The sequence below is a fragment of the Sarcophilus harrisii genome, chromosome 3, assembly GCF_902635505.1.
Source record: "Sarcophilus harrisii chromosome 3, mSarHar1.11, whole genome shotgun sequence".
NCBI classification, from domain to species: Eukaryota; Metazoa; Chordata; class Mammalia; order Dasyuromorphia; family Dasyuridae; genus Sarcophilus; species Sarcophilus harrisii.
The window spans coordinates 30045119-30062740 of record NC_045428.1 but is presented as its reverse complement, the minus strand read 5'-3'; the positions used below and the strand labels follow the sequence as shown (position 1 = coordinate 30062740).

The following is a 17622-nucleotide window of genomic DNA, read 5'->3' as shown; positions in this document are numbered from 1 at the left end:
AAGAAGGACAGTAACAATTAGAGACTTTTTCAGGTGCAAAATCATTGAGGAGGAGCAGAAGTGGATACAATACTGGAGACCAACTGGGCAAGCCATGGTATCCCATCTCTGATAATCAGAATGAAGATTTGGGTGTCCATCAAACAATAAGGGCTCAGGACCGCCCTAATGGTTAAATAATGTGTTTGGGCAGATCTGTGTGCTGACAGTAAAGCACCTAAAATCCCAAGAGAGCAACAGAAAATGCTTTTCATTAACATGATAAGGTCCACTTTACACAAGCAAAATTAAATCCAGCTGCAGACCCATCACGTGGGCCCCCGGAAATGAGAGCTTTCCAGTGGCCGGGGGTTATTAGATGCATTCAAACAAAAACAGTTTCATTTCCACATCTTCTAAATGTTTTTATTAAAAAAAAAAAAAAAAAAAAAAAAAACAACCCAAAAAAACCCTCAGCTTCACTAGACTTCATGTCCAATAACAGGGCACCCTTTGCTGGATTTCTCTGTTGCTAAAACAAGAAGGAATCCCATTTAAATACAACACTTCCAGTCAAGTCACGAAACATGCAGGTGCCGGGGGTGCAAAACTGAAATATGATTCAGCATCGGTTTGCAAAACAGAGCTATGAGATCATTTATTTCCCATCTGAAGAAATGAGCAAAGCCAAGACATGGGGCTTTCAACACAAGTCTTCTGAAAGAGGCCTGATGTTCTCCTCCACTTTATCATCTCTCAGTCTTAGTTCCTAATTCTGAACACTGGAAATAAAGATCCTGTCCTCAGAATAAAGACTCTTAGCAAGGATGCCTCTTTCTAAAGAGTTTATTTAACAGAGAGGTTTAAAAATTCTGTGATGCCATGGAACCCCCTTTGGCAAAGTCTAAGAACTCCTCAAAATAATGCAAAAGCAAAAAACAAAACACAAAGGATTTACAAGGGAAGCCAATTATATAAAAATCCAGTTATCCAAATACTTAAAAAAACAATTCATATCTTTTCCTTTACTCCATTAATAAGCTCCAAGTTAACTAATAAGATTTAAGAACTTCAGTTGAAAAGGGAAAAATATGTATCTCGATGAAACTTGGAGACTGAATCAGATAGATTAGTTGAGAGGGGAGAGGCGGCAGGTTAGGGGTTCACATCCTCTGAATAGTGTTATTCACAGACCTGAAAACCTCAGTGTGTGCAAATCAATACGTTAGTACCACATTAATGGGAGAAACAGATATAAAACTGAAGAAGATTTAAAGAAAGAGCAAAAGGCAGCCCCAAATGGGAAGCTTTAATATTGCATCTGATTTAAGTGTCAAAGAGGCGGCGGAGGATGGGTTTCTCCTGGCCTCTGGCTCCCCACTCCAACCCCACCACACGTGCTCGCGGTTATTAGCTTCAATGAGAGGTTTTAAACCACTTAACAGAAAATCAATTCCCAAGGAGGTCACAAGAAGGAAGCGTGTCTCTACAGAGATGTCAAAATGATGTGACAAACATCACCATCAATTACACATCTCCAAATGATGCTGAGCCTCTAGGGGAGCCGTGTTCCCTGTTCAGTTCTGTAATGATAACCCAGGACTTTCTGAGCTCTAATTTTCCCCAAAAGAGCTTTCTGGATAATTGATCTATATATATATGTGTGTAATGTATGTGTATATGCAACATATGTGCATTATGGATGTAGGATTTGTGTGTGTACATGTAGATGCACGTGTGTACTTGTATAATGTATATCACACAAGTATACAATACATGTGCACACTATATGAATATATAACATGTAACTAAACAGGATACATTGTAATTTATATATTATGATATGTGGATATATGTGCATATATGTGTGTATATATTGTGGACTATGAATGATGAGTATGTATGTGCGATGTATGAATAACATTTGTGTGTATACTATATATATATATAAAAATATAAATGTCTATGATGTATATATACTCAAATCTATGAGATAGATTGTGTTCATGTGTGCACACACATATATATGTGTGTATACACATATGTATTTTTTAAAAAATAATACATGACTGGATATAATTTAATTCAATCTGACAAACATTTATTAAGCACCTAGTATGGGCCAGGCATTGTACTTAGTGCCTGCCATGGATAAGACAGGATGGAAGCCAGCCCTTGGTCTCAAGAAGCTCACACAATTAAGAATATCCCCAAATTCATACAGCATAAATACAAAGTGATTCAGGGGTTAGGAAGGTGAAAAGCATAACAGATGGAGAGATCGGGAAAGGTTTCCCGTAGGAGGTGACGCGACATCTAAGCTGTGCTTTCAAGTGAGATAGGGACTCTATGAAGCAGCGGTAACCAGAAGTGTTCCCTGCCCTTGGGAAGGGGGAGAATGCAATACAACCTGTTCAGAGATAGGCAAATACACCAATCACACATCAGTCATGTAGGGAGGATGAAAGAACAAGGGGAGATATGGGAGTCCCCTGAGGAGTCTGAAAGGGAGTTAGAGTTGGATGACAAGAGACTGTGACAAGAAAGAGTGTTCTGGGAATGGGATGGTACAAAGGATTCAGGGCAGGGTACGAAGCTAAAGTTTGGAAACCAGTGTGGTTGGAACACAGTCTTTATCAAGTATGTGCAATAAGGCTGAAAAGGTAAGTTGGAACTAGATGGCCAAGGACACTGAAGGCCAGTTGGTACTTTATCCTACAGGCAAGAGGGAGCCATGGATGATGTGTGAGCAGGGCAGTGATAGTCACACCTGTGCATTAGTGCAAGAAGGATCCGATATGCAGGGTTTGGAGGAAGAAAGAAGAAGGGAAACCTTCAAAAAGTAGAAACAACACAGAGATTGCATTGAAGAGAGAGAGAATGTGTTCTGAGACAAAGATACAGCAGCTCAGATCTCTGTTTAAGCAACCAGAAGTGGTTGCCAATTGCTCTGTAAGTATTTTTCAGCCCCTCAGACAAGGCCAGAGGATTCAAAGCTCTTGCCTGAGATGCTGCATGTACAGCTCATCTCAGAAAGGAGCCATCGTGACCTTCTGCAGCCCTCTGAAATTCTATGATTCATGTTTCATGGAAAATATTGAGAAATATTCCATTAGAAATCCAACTGCTTCCCCAGAATATTGTCAGCTTCCTGTAACTGCTTTCTTCACGATCACTCATGATGTTCCCAGGAAACCGGGAGCTCTGGTTTTTCAGGAGGGCTGAGGTCCTTACATAACTGATCCCTGTCCCCTTCAGGTGATATCACCAAAGACATAATGATGATAAGCCCGCAACAAATTATTCTAAACAGCTGAGAAGCAAAGGATGAGTTTATCTACAGAGAACCCAAGCTTCTGGATTTTCTACTATTGCATCAAAGGGTACTTCTAACTGCCTTGCATTAACTCCCCAGTGAAAACATTTAACAATGAAAAAACTCAAAGTTGAGGAAAATGCATATAAGACGACATAATTAAGTGGCCTTGTGGATAAAGGGCTGGGTCTAGCCAGAGTTTAAAATCGCTTTGGCCAGTAAGTAGTGGTGTCATGCCGGGCAAGTCACTTAATCTTAGTCTGACTCAGTTACTTCAACTATAAAATGGAGATAATAACACCTCTCTCCCAGGGTTATAAGATAATGTTTATCAATGTCTTTGCAAACTTAAAAGCACTATATAAATTATGAGCTGCTAAGAATAAAGCATTTTATCTCAAAACCAAAGAATCACAAATTTAGAGCTGGAAAGATCCTTGGAGACCAGCTAGTCTGACTCTTTCATTTTATAAAGGGAGAAACCAAGGGCCAGGGAAGTTGGGTACTTTTGCCCAATCATGGAGAAACTAGTGTCAGAGTGAAATCTGAAGTCCATAGGTATCCCTTCGATCAAGTATGATTCCAAGCTATGCCCAAGAAAAAATATACGTACAAATATAATACAAACACACACACAGCAGCAATAGCAGCAACAACATGGTGGATATAATGGGAAAACAAAAACCAAAAACAAACAAACCATAATTTAGAGGCCAACGATCTGGAAGCCAAATCCCAACTCTGCCATTTGCTACCTGTGATGATCCTGGGATAATGATTCACTTCTAAAACAGAGGTGCTGTACCAGTCAGCCTCTGAGTCCCCTTTTATCTCTAACTGCTAAAATGCTATACATTCAAAGGCTTCAATGGGTAAGCCCAGGACCTGGAGTACAGCAGGTGCTTAATAAATGCATATTGCTTGTTGATAAATTATCTCATCTTCTAATGTTTATATCACAAAATATCAAAATCTCATAGTGGACATTTCACCAGTCACAGCATCTAAGGATGCTCTTCAAAGTCCATTTGGTCCAATCTCCTCACTTTATAGAAGAGGAAACTGAGGTGTCAGGGGACTAAGTGACTTCCCTACTAGGCTGCTTGTTTGGTACTGGCTTTCTATGAAAGCCTCTACTACACACATAAGGTTGAGGATGTTAAGTTTTCCTAACTCATTGATGAAAAGGAATCCCTGTGGCTCCATTTTCAACCAATCAGTGGGTTGGAGAGACTAATATCAAAGCAAGATAATTTAAGTAAGACACTCAACTGCATATTTTTGGAATTGAAAAAGAATCAAGTGTTTATTTCAATCATTATTGTCAATGCTGGAGTTAGCTTCTTTTCTTTTCTTTCTTTTTTTTTTTTTTTGATTTTGGGGGAGGGAAGAGAAAGTTGGGGTTCCTATTTTTAAAGAACTGACATAAGAGGGTTCTTTTTCTTTCCTAGCTCTTACCACCAATCAAGGCAAAAGCATTTGCCAAGCCATTAACTGCATGATAATTGGTGGCAATTTACACAGTGAATGCTATTTTGTATATTAACTAGCACCCAGGAGTTTACTCCTAGTATTTACTAATAAAGAGCAGATTTATCTTTTAAAGAGAAATCTGTTCTTTATTAATATGTGTGAGACATGGATTAGTAAGCGTGACACATACATGGTGAATTATAGGGCACTCGAAATCATCAAGGAAATACACTTAAGCAAAAATAACCCTCATTTAACTATAGGATATCTCCCTAGTAGGTGGCTCAGTAAATAGAGAACTAGATCTAGTCAGGGAGACCATTCAAATCTTGCTTCAGATACTTACTAGTAGACAAGTCACTTAACCTCTCTCAACCTCAGTTTCCTCAACTGTAAAATGGGAATAGTAACAGAAGTCAGAGATGATGCGAGTCTAAAATGAGAGAATATTTGTAAAGTGCTTAAAGCATTACATATTATTACTCTCACCATCGTTATCATTCCATCAAAGTGTCACCTTGTTGTCAAAGTGTTATTATGATTTCTAAAAAGTCTACCAGAATGAAACCATAATGGAATGGATTTTTAAAAAATCTGTCATATCAGATACAACAAGCTGATTCAGTCCTCAGAGAAGAAAAGCAGACAATTGAAATCTACTATTTTTTTTTTTCCTTCATCCCCTCAGTCTTTTTCGTCCTTATAAGTATTTTCTTTTTAATCCTATACAAGGAAGCAGCAAGTACTGCAATGCTTTCAGATGATACAAGCCGAGGACGGGGGTAGGGAAGGAGGGGGAAATCAATCATTCTTATTGAGCTGGTTTCAAGAAACTGAAGGACAATTCTCCAAGTTTATTTCTCTATTTATATAATGTTGGGATCACACGGAGTTGTTAAACATATAACCAAAGGTCTGGTATCAATCCAATCAATAACCTCACATCGATCCAGTCGATGGACCAAATTTATAATTTATACAATAATTCTGGTCATTGCCAAAACAGGGTAGCAACTCAAATGCCCCCCCAACTTAAAAAATACCTCCCCTCATGGTAGCCCTTAGAAACCAGCTCTATGACCAGATTAATCTAATCAGTTTACCTCTGTAGCACTCAACATTTTCCAGAATGCGACAATGCTGGAGAAGAAAAATTAAGACCATCAAACCTCCCAGAAAGGTGTGAATGCCCAAACCCAAGAGGACCAACAAGGAAAGATTTATTCTTTCATCATCGTGATGACTCTCGTTTAACTGATGTGCTGATAGCTCATCACTTAAAAAATCCCACTAGGTTTTTAAATAATAATCTCCACTAGTATCATCTCTAGACTTTGCCAAATCCCCCAATCCATGAAGCAGTTCCAAACACTGTCCAATCACAACAATTCGCCACACGTTCCTAAACATGTCCCAACCTCCAAGCCACCAAATTCAAATAGAGCCTCTTGCCTTGAGGCTACATAGCCTGGTTTCACCAAGGCATCGAGGACTTTAACAGTAGGAAACCAAGAAAATCCCAGATACATATTTTGACTTTTAAAAAAGCACAGGAAAACCCAAAGAAAATCCCAACTTTCTTATAACAATAAACAGGGGGAGAAATCTATTGGTGGGGAGTTTGACCCAAAAAGTTCTTACCTTGAATGCACTGAAGAGTTCCATCCTCAGCCCTAATTGTAAAACTTTCTCCGGGATTGACTTGAACTAGAATGACCTGTCAAAATAAAACATTAATTTCAATTTCATACTAGCAACATCTGGTCCTTTTATTATTGTTGTTTCAACCGTTTTATTACCTTGATTTATACACCAGGGGTATTAAAAAAAAAAAAAAAAGAAAGAAAGAAAGAAACAGGATCTAAAATAACCACCAAACCTGGAGCATAACCAGAATTTTAGAACTAGGGCAAGGTTGAACCAAAAAGACCCCAGTAATGGATGTCGTTGAATTGGAATTGGGCCAAATGTAGTTTCCTAACTAAATATCTAAAAAAAAGACCTACCTCTTCTCTGGATAAAGCAGAGATGCAGTTCACTGTTCCCTCTTCAACTCAGGGGGAAATGTCTTAAACACAGAATCCTATATCATCCCGCTGCTCACTTAACCCAAATCAGGAACCTAGTAATGATGGATATGATTCCAAGAATGCATGTTGTGGGTCTGATTTATGTTCTTGAGCAGTAAGGGAGCACCATAGTGCAAAGAGCACTGGAATGGAGTCAAGAACTCAAATTTTACTTCAGATTCTGAGTAAATCTAACTCTGCCTCAGTTTCCTCATCCACAAACTGGGAGGAAGACAAAAGTCAAAATGAGATCATAATTTTAAGGCACTGAGCACATAGTGGGTGCTATACAAATGCTTATTCCCTTCCTTCCTTGTAAAAGGCAGACCCCTGGAGAGAATCCTAAGCAGTGCTAGGTTTAAACCCAATCTATACTATGCATTACCTGTGTGCTACCAGACAAAGTCCTCAAACCTCACTTTCCTCACCTGTGAAATAAGAAAAACAACAATAGCTACCTCACAGGATCACTGAGAAGCATTAACAAACTAACAAAGAGAAGTGCTTTTTGCAAACCTGAATGTCTCAGATTATACCAGTTCTTATTATTATAGCAACCAGCACTTAGAGAGCATTCTCAGATTTACTAAATAGTTTATAAATGTTCTTCACATTTGGTCCTTGCAACCGTGAAGTCAGTGTTAATGTCAATCTGTCTATACAGACAGACAGAGAGAAGACAATCTAACCTATACATCTATATGTAATCCATAGATCCAGCTATACAAACTAATCTATGTATGTATATGTGTATCTACCTATCTATCTATCCCTCTAGACAATGTAATCTACGCATTTATGTATGTATCTATCAATCCATCCTTCTATCCACCTATTCAACAATCTATCCATACAATCTAATTTATGTATGTATATATCTATGGATTCATCTATCCATCTATAGATCTCTGTCTGTCTGCCTTTCTATCTCCCCACCCACCCATTCATCCATCCATCTACCCATCTATAATCTGTCCATCCAATCCAATATAATCTACCTATTCATCCGTCTATGTAATCTACCCATCCTTCATCTAGCTAGTTATCCAACTATCATCAATCTTTTTGCCTATAGCAATTTAGCCATCCTCTATCCTTAATCTATTTAGATCTATCTAGAGACAGAAATGTATGTGTGCACATGTAGATTTGTATATCTATATCTATATCTATATCTCTCTATATAGCATCTAAGCTTATTCTAAATCCTCAAATTCTCAGGCCTAATTTCTAAACATGTGTATCAGCCACATGACATATGTTTCCATGGTTAAATTTCACTCCACTAAGTGACTGAGCTTTGGGAAGGCAAGCCATGCCAATCCCACATACATGAAATATATTATAATATCCCTTTTGGAAAGTCAGAATTTTCAGTTAAAAGCAAAAAGAAAAAGGAAACTGATTTTTATTTGAACGTAAATTAAAAGTGATCATTCAAGCTATAAAGCCATAGTTTCAGGAATAATCATGTTTGAGTTGGCATCCAATTAAAGCAATTACCACGTGATTCTGTACATTACACTAATTAGCCAGAAGCCTACTGCCTCATTTAAAGTTTGAAAATACAAGTTGTACAAATGCTAACACAGTTATTTCCAGCTTATAGTGGGGCCTTCAAGAAATATTGATGAAAGCTAATTTCACTCAGAATGCCACTTCTATAATAAATGGTTCCAAGGAAAACAAAAGACAAAAATCATTCTTCCATCTTTAACTCCTGACAAACATTAGGAAAACCCTTTCATTTCCTTTTCTGAATCATTCACATTATTGATTGATTAGCTATTAACCAAATAGCATTGGAAAACAAAGTAATGAATCTTTTTTTTTTCTTTCTCTGGGGGAATTGTAGAAGTGAAAAGCAGGGACAAGGTCCTTTAGGGGAAGTCTAATGCTTGCCTGCTAGGAATCCCTTTGGGTTTGATTCTTTAACAGCAAGCTAAGTTATTCCTCCTAAAATATATAAAGGACAGTCACTAAATCATGGGGTTAAGTTTTCAGGTTCATGAAAGATAGATGGTTAGAAGAACAGGGAGAAAAGAGTATTGGCTCTTAAGTCAGGGGTCTTCGCAGTTCTTAATGCACCTTAGAGATTTACAAACTGTGTGCCTCTTTTCTTTATCTCCAAAATGAGGGAGGGTGGAGTCAAACCAATCAATCAATTATTAATAAAGATTTACTGAGTGCCTACTATGTGACAGACACTGCTTATCTGGGGATAAACAAAGAAGGAAAAGATAAGATTATCCTCAAGGAGCTTACAATCTTACAAGCCTCTATAATCTGCCTAGGTGTCAAGAGCCATGTATTCAAATTCTGGTTCTGCTTCATATCCCATCCAGTGTTAGATTTATAATACCAGGGTTCTATGATGTATAGGGCCATCCTCCATCAAATCACTTCCCACTCTACCCTTCAGTTTTTTTCTTCTACAAAAATAAAGGGATGATAGAATAGACCACCTACAAGATTATAAATCTTCCAGCTCCTCTAAAAGGTGCATTAACCAAATAGCATTATCCATGTCTTCCCAAATTCTCTTGGCCCGCCATCCCAGCATCCTGGTAGGCTTTTGTCCTGAAGTTTGCTGCCTCCCCTTGAAGTATTTCTCCCCAGCAGCCCATCAGCAGCTGCTCACAATGGGTTCCACATTCCAAGTCCCATCCAGGCACCGAGCCCTCCGGCATCACCAAGATGGACCACATTTCTTCAAGGAGGGGAAGGTCTGAGGGAGAAAAGCTTTCAACCCAGCATCTCACAACCACCCTTGACTGGGAGCTGGGAGCTGCTATAACATTCATGCTGTCAAGTTGCCGGGGCAACCAGACTGTAATCTATCAAGGAACCTGGCAAGCCCCTGCATCCTAATATTCAATCTTTCTTAACCAATAATAGCAAAATGCCTCATTTTCCAAGAATGGGCAAACTTTTGGCTCTGGCTCCAACACAAGAGTCCAGGAAGGTCACTTAGTATCAAAGGGAGCACAAAAATCACCACCTTCTCCCATTCCTTCTCATTTAAATTCTTGAGCATGAAAAAGTAAAAAAATAAAATAAAATAAAAGCCACTACGTATCAGTCAGATGACCCACACTTCCCTAAAAACAGGCATGAACGAGCCTGCGGTAGCTTCAGGAACATAAAGCCTGGGAAGCTGATGCATCAGAAGCTGGAAGCCTGGAGCTGCTAACCTTCCCCCATCTACAAGATGTTTCTTTGCTGAAAAGCAGGCAGTTAGAAGTTCTGTCTACAGTAGATGAGGGACAAACACAACTTCTCTGTCAAGGTTCCATCACCATCAAACATTCCCATTAGCATCTCCTTTCAAACTATTTTAAAGAACAGATAGTTGGATGGATGAACAAACAACAAATGAATGAAAAAGCACTTTGTTTATCATGCACTAAATGCTAGAAAAATAAATAAAAGCAAATAAGTTTGTCTCCATTTCCAATTCTCACCCCTAGTCTCCCTCAAGGAACTTCTATAGAACCTTTAATAAAGGTTCGTAGCCAGGAGGTCCGCAGACCGCAGAAAGATTTCAGGAGGGTCTGTGAACTTGGTTGAGGGGGAGACTGGAAGGGAGAACCAACATTTTTAATATAATTATAAAAGATAAAATTTTACTAATTATATACTACATGATATAAATATATAATTATATTTATATTTTTTAGTATAATGATGTCCTTTGTAATTCTGTTTTATTTTATGCTTTGAAAACATTATTCTGAGGTAACTATAGGCTTCATCAGATTTCCAAAGGGTTTCATGATTTAAAAACAAAGGGACTGCTGGCATTGTAGGTATGAGCACAGCTTTGCAGAGGGAGAAGAACTCAGAGGTCAGTACATGGGCAAGTCTGAAGAACATATAGAATAAACACAGAGATGGTGAAGTAAGCTTGGAAGAACAGACCTGAACCTGAACTGAAGGCTCCTGAACAAGGAAGCGTTTTTTCTTTAGGAAGATGACTTTGCTAACTGTGTTTGGGATGGCTCAAAGAAGGGGAAGATGAGGCTGTTTCCACAGGGGAAGAAGAGATGAGAATGTAGGTAAGTGCTCTTAGAGGACTTGGGCTGAGAGAGGGGACCCATATCCTCCGAGACACAAAGGTCAAAGACACAGAGAGGTGTGGAAAGAGAGAATGAGGGAGCCCACATGGAGCGGTCCCACAAGACTTCGAAAGAGCCCTTATCACACCATCAGCTCCTGAGAGAGCAAAGGATTTGCTGACAAATGCAAAACTGGAGGATTTACAACATTCTAGAAAAGCTCAACCCAAGATATAAGTTCACATTAAGCAAGAGACATGCTCTCTTTCTTGGCCCTTGGCAGATATTACCCATCTACCATCCAAAAGATCCTCTCCATTTTTGGCTGTCAATATGGAATACGGAAGGTCTTTCAAGACCAGAGACTAGCCTGGAACCTCACCGGGAGTTGAAAATATTTTTACGTGACTCAGCTAGGATCCTTTCCTCTAAATGCCTCCAGTGAAGACATTCTTAAAGGAGCAGAGCTGGAAGGGATCTCAGGATGTCCAGCTCATCCTCATCATCTGACAGGTGAGAAATCTGAAAGGCTCAAAGAGGAGAGGGGAATTGGCTCAATGTCATTGGACCACCGACTTAGAACTGGAAGAAACCTCAGAGTGCAATCCAGGCTTCTTATTGCAGGTCAGAATAATGGTATATGGAAAGTAGGTAAAGTGAGCAGTCCTAAGTCCCACAGGGAGGAAATGGTGGAGTGATGTTCCAACCCCAAATCCTGCTCTCTCTCCAAGGCACGGACCCAGGACGCGGATCCTGCCTTGTCTTCTCCCTAAACCCAGCTGCTTCCCCATATTGAGGCCCAAAGTCTGCATGATTAATTCTTAGTCACACAAAGGAAATAAATTAACTAATAAACAGATGTACAGAATGATTTTACATATATGAATGAGTATGTGTGTATACTATGTAAATGTGTGTGTATGTGTGTATATATATATACACACATACACACACATATAATAGTAGTCATCTCTAGGATTGGAGAGGGATAGGTGGAGGGAGGAAAAAAAGGGAAAAAAATTATATGTCTATTACATATTTTAAAGAACAATAAGTTGTACATAAGAGATTTGTAGATTCATATGCAACCATCTTTTTATTATACTATATTATGGAAATACTTGTTTATATTATAACAAATTAAAATTTTTTTAAATTAAATTAATTAAATATAAATTAAATACTACAAAACTGAAGTCTGTGATAGTATCATACAGGTGGTTAGTTAATGGAGAGAGATTTTGATTCTAGGCCCTCTGACTCCAAACTGGTTCCTTTTTCCTTTGGCTAGAATAGTCAAGGAGAATTCTAGTCAACATGTATTAAGTGCCTACTATGTGCCAGGTAAAGGGGATACCATGGCAGAAATGAAAACGTCCTGCTCTCAATGAGCTTATATTCTAAAGGAGACCAGGAAGAAAGAGCCCAGTTTTTATTTCTTCTTGAAGCAAAGTGTATGGCTTCAGGTAATATCGGGTTCAGGAATGAAGCTCTTCATGTAGACAGGAAAGTAAAATGTTTGTTCTGGGGTTACGTTCACCATCTCAACACCCCCCCCCCCCCCCCCCCCCCCCCCCCCCCCGAAGCCAGTCCAAGAAAAGCCATTAAACTCTTCAGATATAAAGAATCCTTCAGAAGAAATAATTAGCTGTATTTTCCTCATTTTATAATTGGCATACATGACCCTGGAAAAATTACTTAAACTCTCAGTGTCATAGGCAATTTCCCCAAATGGGGGGAACCCCAAAGTTTTTATAGATTGATTTCAGGGGACCTGTGACCTTGGCTGGGGAAAATAAGACACCTTTATTTTTACTAACTTTTGACCAAAATCTAGCATTTCCACTAATTATGATTTTTTATTCTTAGAAAAAGTGACTACAAATGGGGTCCATGACACAGAAGGCTAAGAAGAAACTCTGCTGTAATGGAAGAAGTCATAAAGATTAGCCCCTAGAAGCCTGAGTAAGACATTTAACACATCTGGGTCTTAGTTTCCTCATAGGCAAAATAAACAAATTGGATTCAAATAATGTATGTAAAAATTCTGTGCAAACTTCTGAGGCACTCTAAAATAAATGAGTATTGTTATTAACACAATTAGCTAGGAATTATATGATTTATTCTTTAAATTCACTTTCTATATTCGGGGGGGGGGGGGAGGAGGGAGAAAGGGGAGGGAGATCACCATTTTATTTTAAGCACACATTATCCTGAGGACCCAGGCCAAAGATATATTCTTATAAATAGTTGAAATCAGCCTATTGAGCTGGTTTATAAAATCACAGAACCACTAGCTAACTAGAAATCACTTGACTAGACATCTTGACCAAGTCACATCTCAAGAAAAATCCCCTCTCTAATACACACAAAAAGCGATCAAGTCAGCTTTGACCTGGAGACCTCCAAAGTGAGGAAAGCCATTCTCTTCCCATTCCAAATAAAATGACTTACTGTGAAGAAGTTTTTCCTCCCATCAAATCTCAAGTTAACAACTTCCGCCCAAAGGCCGGGGTCTTGCAAGCAAAGGAAGACTAATCAATTGCTTTTAAAAATAATATTTTATAATTACATGTAAAAACAACTTTTAGTATTTGTGGGGGTTTTGTTTTGGTTTTTGTTTCAAATTCTTACTCTCCCTCTCTTGAGACTGTAATAGTAATTGTAAGCAATTGGATATGTCACACACATGTAATCATGTAAAAATTTCCATATTATTTTTAATGAATTGTTTTTAACTTCATTTTTAATGATAAAATTTTTTAAAATGTTGGTAAACATGAAAATATAAGCAAAAGAAAACATTCATACCTGAAATTTTTTAAGTGGAAATTATCATTCAAATGCCAACACTGCCCTGTTGGACTCAGTACCTTTCTGATCTCTTGAGTATCTTTTTTTTTTTTTCTTTTTTAAGTAGCATAGCAGGTTAACACAGCTGGAAATACAAATGCTTACAAAAAGGAAGCATTTCCTAAGTGCTTTATCAAGCAATGGATCAATCAGTCATTTTGCATAATGCCTTTGGCACATGACAACCTTTCAAATACTTAGGTGGACTTTCACCACCCAAGTCCTTTCTCCTCCAAAGTAAAATTACCCATTCCTAGATAATTACATTGGAGGTAAATGGAACCAGAGGGTCCTTTTAGTGCCAGAGAGTTTTAACCTGGGAGCTGTGAATTTAAAAAAAAAAAAAAAAAAATCCTGATAACTGTATTTTAATTTAATTGCTTTTTACTGTAATCTTCTGTGCTTTAGCATTTTTCCAAAGAGTCACAAAGCTTCGGCAGATGGTCAGCAAGGCTCATGATGCAAAGTAAGAGCCCTCTTCTAGACTAATGCCTTTATTTTATAGAAAGAGAAACTAAGGTCTACATAGGTTAAATGACTAGCGTTTAAGATCAAAAGTGGCAAAAGAAGGATATTCTCATTTTCCGGCTCAACGTTCAGCATTCTCTAAACAAGATTTTATTCATTCCTCACAAGGGATGACTGCAAGATCTTTCCCTGGCACTGGGCACTCACCAGTTCATCTACAGGCCTTTTAAAAAGGTGGTACCCAGAGCCAAAGACTCCAGGCAGTATCTGACAAAGGCAGAGGATGGTGGAGCTGACTCCACCTTACCTTTCTGGCACTGACTTTTTAATGTAGCATGATCATGCATTCGGTGCCACATACTGCTGACTAGTTCCAGAACACTGGAAACCTCAGACCTTCTTCAATGGAAGCTCTCTCTAGAGCCGTCTTCCCCAGATTAAACCTATGAAGAGCCCTTCTCAAGTCAACTCTTCACTGAGGCAGGCAGGATACCAAGCCCCCAAGTCTGCATCTTCCTCCAACAGAGGCCCTGTTATCTATAGGACTCCATCACTTAGCACAAGGCTTGGCACAGAGCAGGCCTTTAATAAATGTTTTATGATTGACCAAACACTGCCAGGTTGTCAGGCCTGGAGAGTTCAAGTCTAGCCTCAGACCCTTGCTCACTGTGTGAACCTAGATGATCACTTAACACTGTATGCCTCAGTTGCCCCATCTGTCAAACCAACTGGAGAAGGAAACAGAAAACCATTGTAATATCCTTGCCAAGAAAAATCCAGATGAGATCACAGAGAGTCAGACAGAAATACTTACTCAACCTTAGTAAAACTTACAGGTTAACATAATACCTTTGAAAGACATTGTGAAGAAATTGTGTGCTTTCCCTTTTAAATGTGTTAATTACATTTTCTAGATTTTATGCAAAATCTTGACCTTTTGAATGGGATATTCTGAAAATCTTGACCTTTTGAATGTAATACTCTGAAAAAATACCAAATTGAGAACCTGCAGATCTGGATTCGAATCCTGATTATTTCTGTGAGTCACTTCCTATCTCACAGATAAACTTTTAAGTTTCCTTTCACCTCGGAAGATAAAAATCCTATGACTAAGAAAATTAACAAATGAATCCTGGGAGGATCCTCACAACTGGTTTGTAGGCAGCCCAGTTGCCCCAGATCAACCATTTCCTTTACAAGCCAGAGTCCCATAGAGAGAGTTCTTGATTGTGAAGATTAGATAGAATGGGTGATCCCAGAGGTAGATTTTTAAAGTCCCCACCAACTCAGGAAATGACTAGCCCAGCAGCCACAGACACTGAGAGAATGCTCAACACCCAAGTTCTCAGCATTGTTGAATGGTTCAGCATTCATAGGAGATCTTATCAGTGGCGATCAAAGATGTAGTCCCTGTACCCTAAAGCCCCTTAGATTTCTCTCTCTTTCTCTCTCTGCCCTGAAGGTGAAGCCTCCCAGAAGGTTTTTCTCTTTCTTAGAATGTGAGCTCCCTGAGAACAGACTGCCTTGGGTTTTTTTTGATTTTATACCCTGCAATGAAGACATGTCGTACAGAGTAATAAGCACTATGAAGAAATATTTCTCATTTATTCTTTCAGGAATGGGAGAACATGGTTTCACATCCCACCTCTGATCTGCCCAATTCCAAGGGCCTCAAGGTCCTTATCTATACAAAGAAAGATGTGGACTGGTGTGATTCAGGGCAGTTCCAATAGACTTGTGATGGAGAGAGCGATTTGAATCCAGAAAGAGCACTGAATGTGAATCACAACATGTTTTTTTTTTTCCCCACCTTTTTTATTGTTCTTTGCTTTTTTCTATTTTTTTTTCCCTTTTTGATCTGATTTTTCTTGTGCAGCATGACAAATAGGTAAAGATATATAGAAGAATTGCACAGATTTAACATAGACTGGATTACTTGCTATCTAGGGGAGGGGAGTGGGATGAAAGAAGGGAGAAAAAATTTGGAAAGACTTGGACCACATTCTATTCTGAAGGCTCTTCCAGGTCTGGAATTATAATCCCCAACTTCAGTAAGCCTGATTACTTATTTCTCCATTAGCAAAATAATGGGGAGGAAAGATGAATTAAATTAATTAAACAATTAAACAAGCAGAAGTTACTTTAGGTGGGTATAGTAAACTAAGTGTGCCATAACTGCCAAATACTGGACTTGGTATCATGGGATTAATTAACTTGGTTCTATTAAAATTATTTCATTTCTCTAGCTCTCATTTTCCTCACTTGTAAAATGTGGCATTGAGTTGACAATCCGGCTCCAGATCTATGATCTGATAAATCACACCAGTCAGTCTATAGATATTTATTTAAATGCCTACTATGTGCCAGGCACTGTGCTGAGTACAGAGAATACAAAGCAAGGTAAAAGATAGATTCCAAGGGACCTATTATTCCTGGAGGACTTTGTCACAAAGTGTCTACCCTGACAGAAAACCAATAGACTCATCCATAAGATGTCATCTTTGTAAGAGGAAATGGTTTTCTCATGAAATCATCAAGAACTGCATAAGCCAAAAGAATAACCTACTCTCAGAAGTACGACTTCCCCCCAAAATTATTAGTTGGCTGGTATGGATCCTTACCCTTTCCCATAATAATACACTTTCAGTAATTTTTTTTTTTAAAGATTACTAGAGAAGCTTCTTTCATTTCTTCAGCCACATTTTAACTAGAATGGGAAGAAGTGACTAATGTGATATAGACTGATCTTTGCAAACCAGACACAGTCCCAGGCTTCTTCAATCACATTTTTTGCCCAAAAATGAAAACCAAAGAAAGTAGCACTTTGTTTAAACTCCAACCCTTGCTTTACAAAACTATTCAAAAGACCACAAAGACTCAAGTCCTCATTGGCATATTCCCCCATATATGAACTATATATAATGCGGGAATTGATGATGAGCAACTGAAATCGGCATCCATTTTGTCCAAATAATTTATTTTCCTTCCACTTCAACCAGTTAGTCAAGATGCATTTATTTATTAAGCTCCTTTTAAGGGCCAGAGATTGTGTCCGATGCTGTCAATAGATAGACAAAAGAAATAAGTAACCCTTACTTGCAAAGAGCTCATATGCTGTGAATAAACACAAATATATATATAAAGTTATTCATCAGAAAGTAGTTGGGGAGGAAGCAACTGGGAGAATTGGGAAAGGTTTTACAGAGAAGGTACTGATTGAGAAATGCCATAAATAGGGTTTCAGTGGGAATAGGTCAGAAGGAAGAGCATTCCTTGCAAAGGAGATGGCCGGGGCAAAAAGCAAGAGAAGAAACTTGTAGCAGGAGAGAAGAGAACATAAAACTTGAAAATATTGATAGGAGGGAGAAATGGGATAATGAACTGATAATTTAGGTGAGGAGGCTTC

At 38.5% G+C, this 17622-nt stretch overlaps 1 protein-coding gene across 2 annotated transcripts in view; it reads right to left on the bottom strand.

Annotated features, from left to right (window-relative positions):
- Positions 1-17622, bottom strand: part of FNDC3B (fibronectin type III domain containing 3B) — a 362569-nt gene that overhangs the window by 239556 nt on the left and 105391 nt on the right. For both annotated transcript variants that reach the window (XM_031957667.1, XM_031957668.1), the window contains exon 3: positions 6410-6485. In XM_031957667.1, the coding sequence (XP_031813527.1) occupies positions 6410-6485 (76 nt within the window). The remainder of the gene's footprint in view (positions 1-6409; positions 6486-17622) is intronic.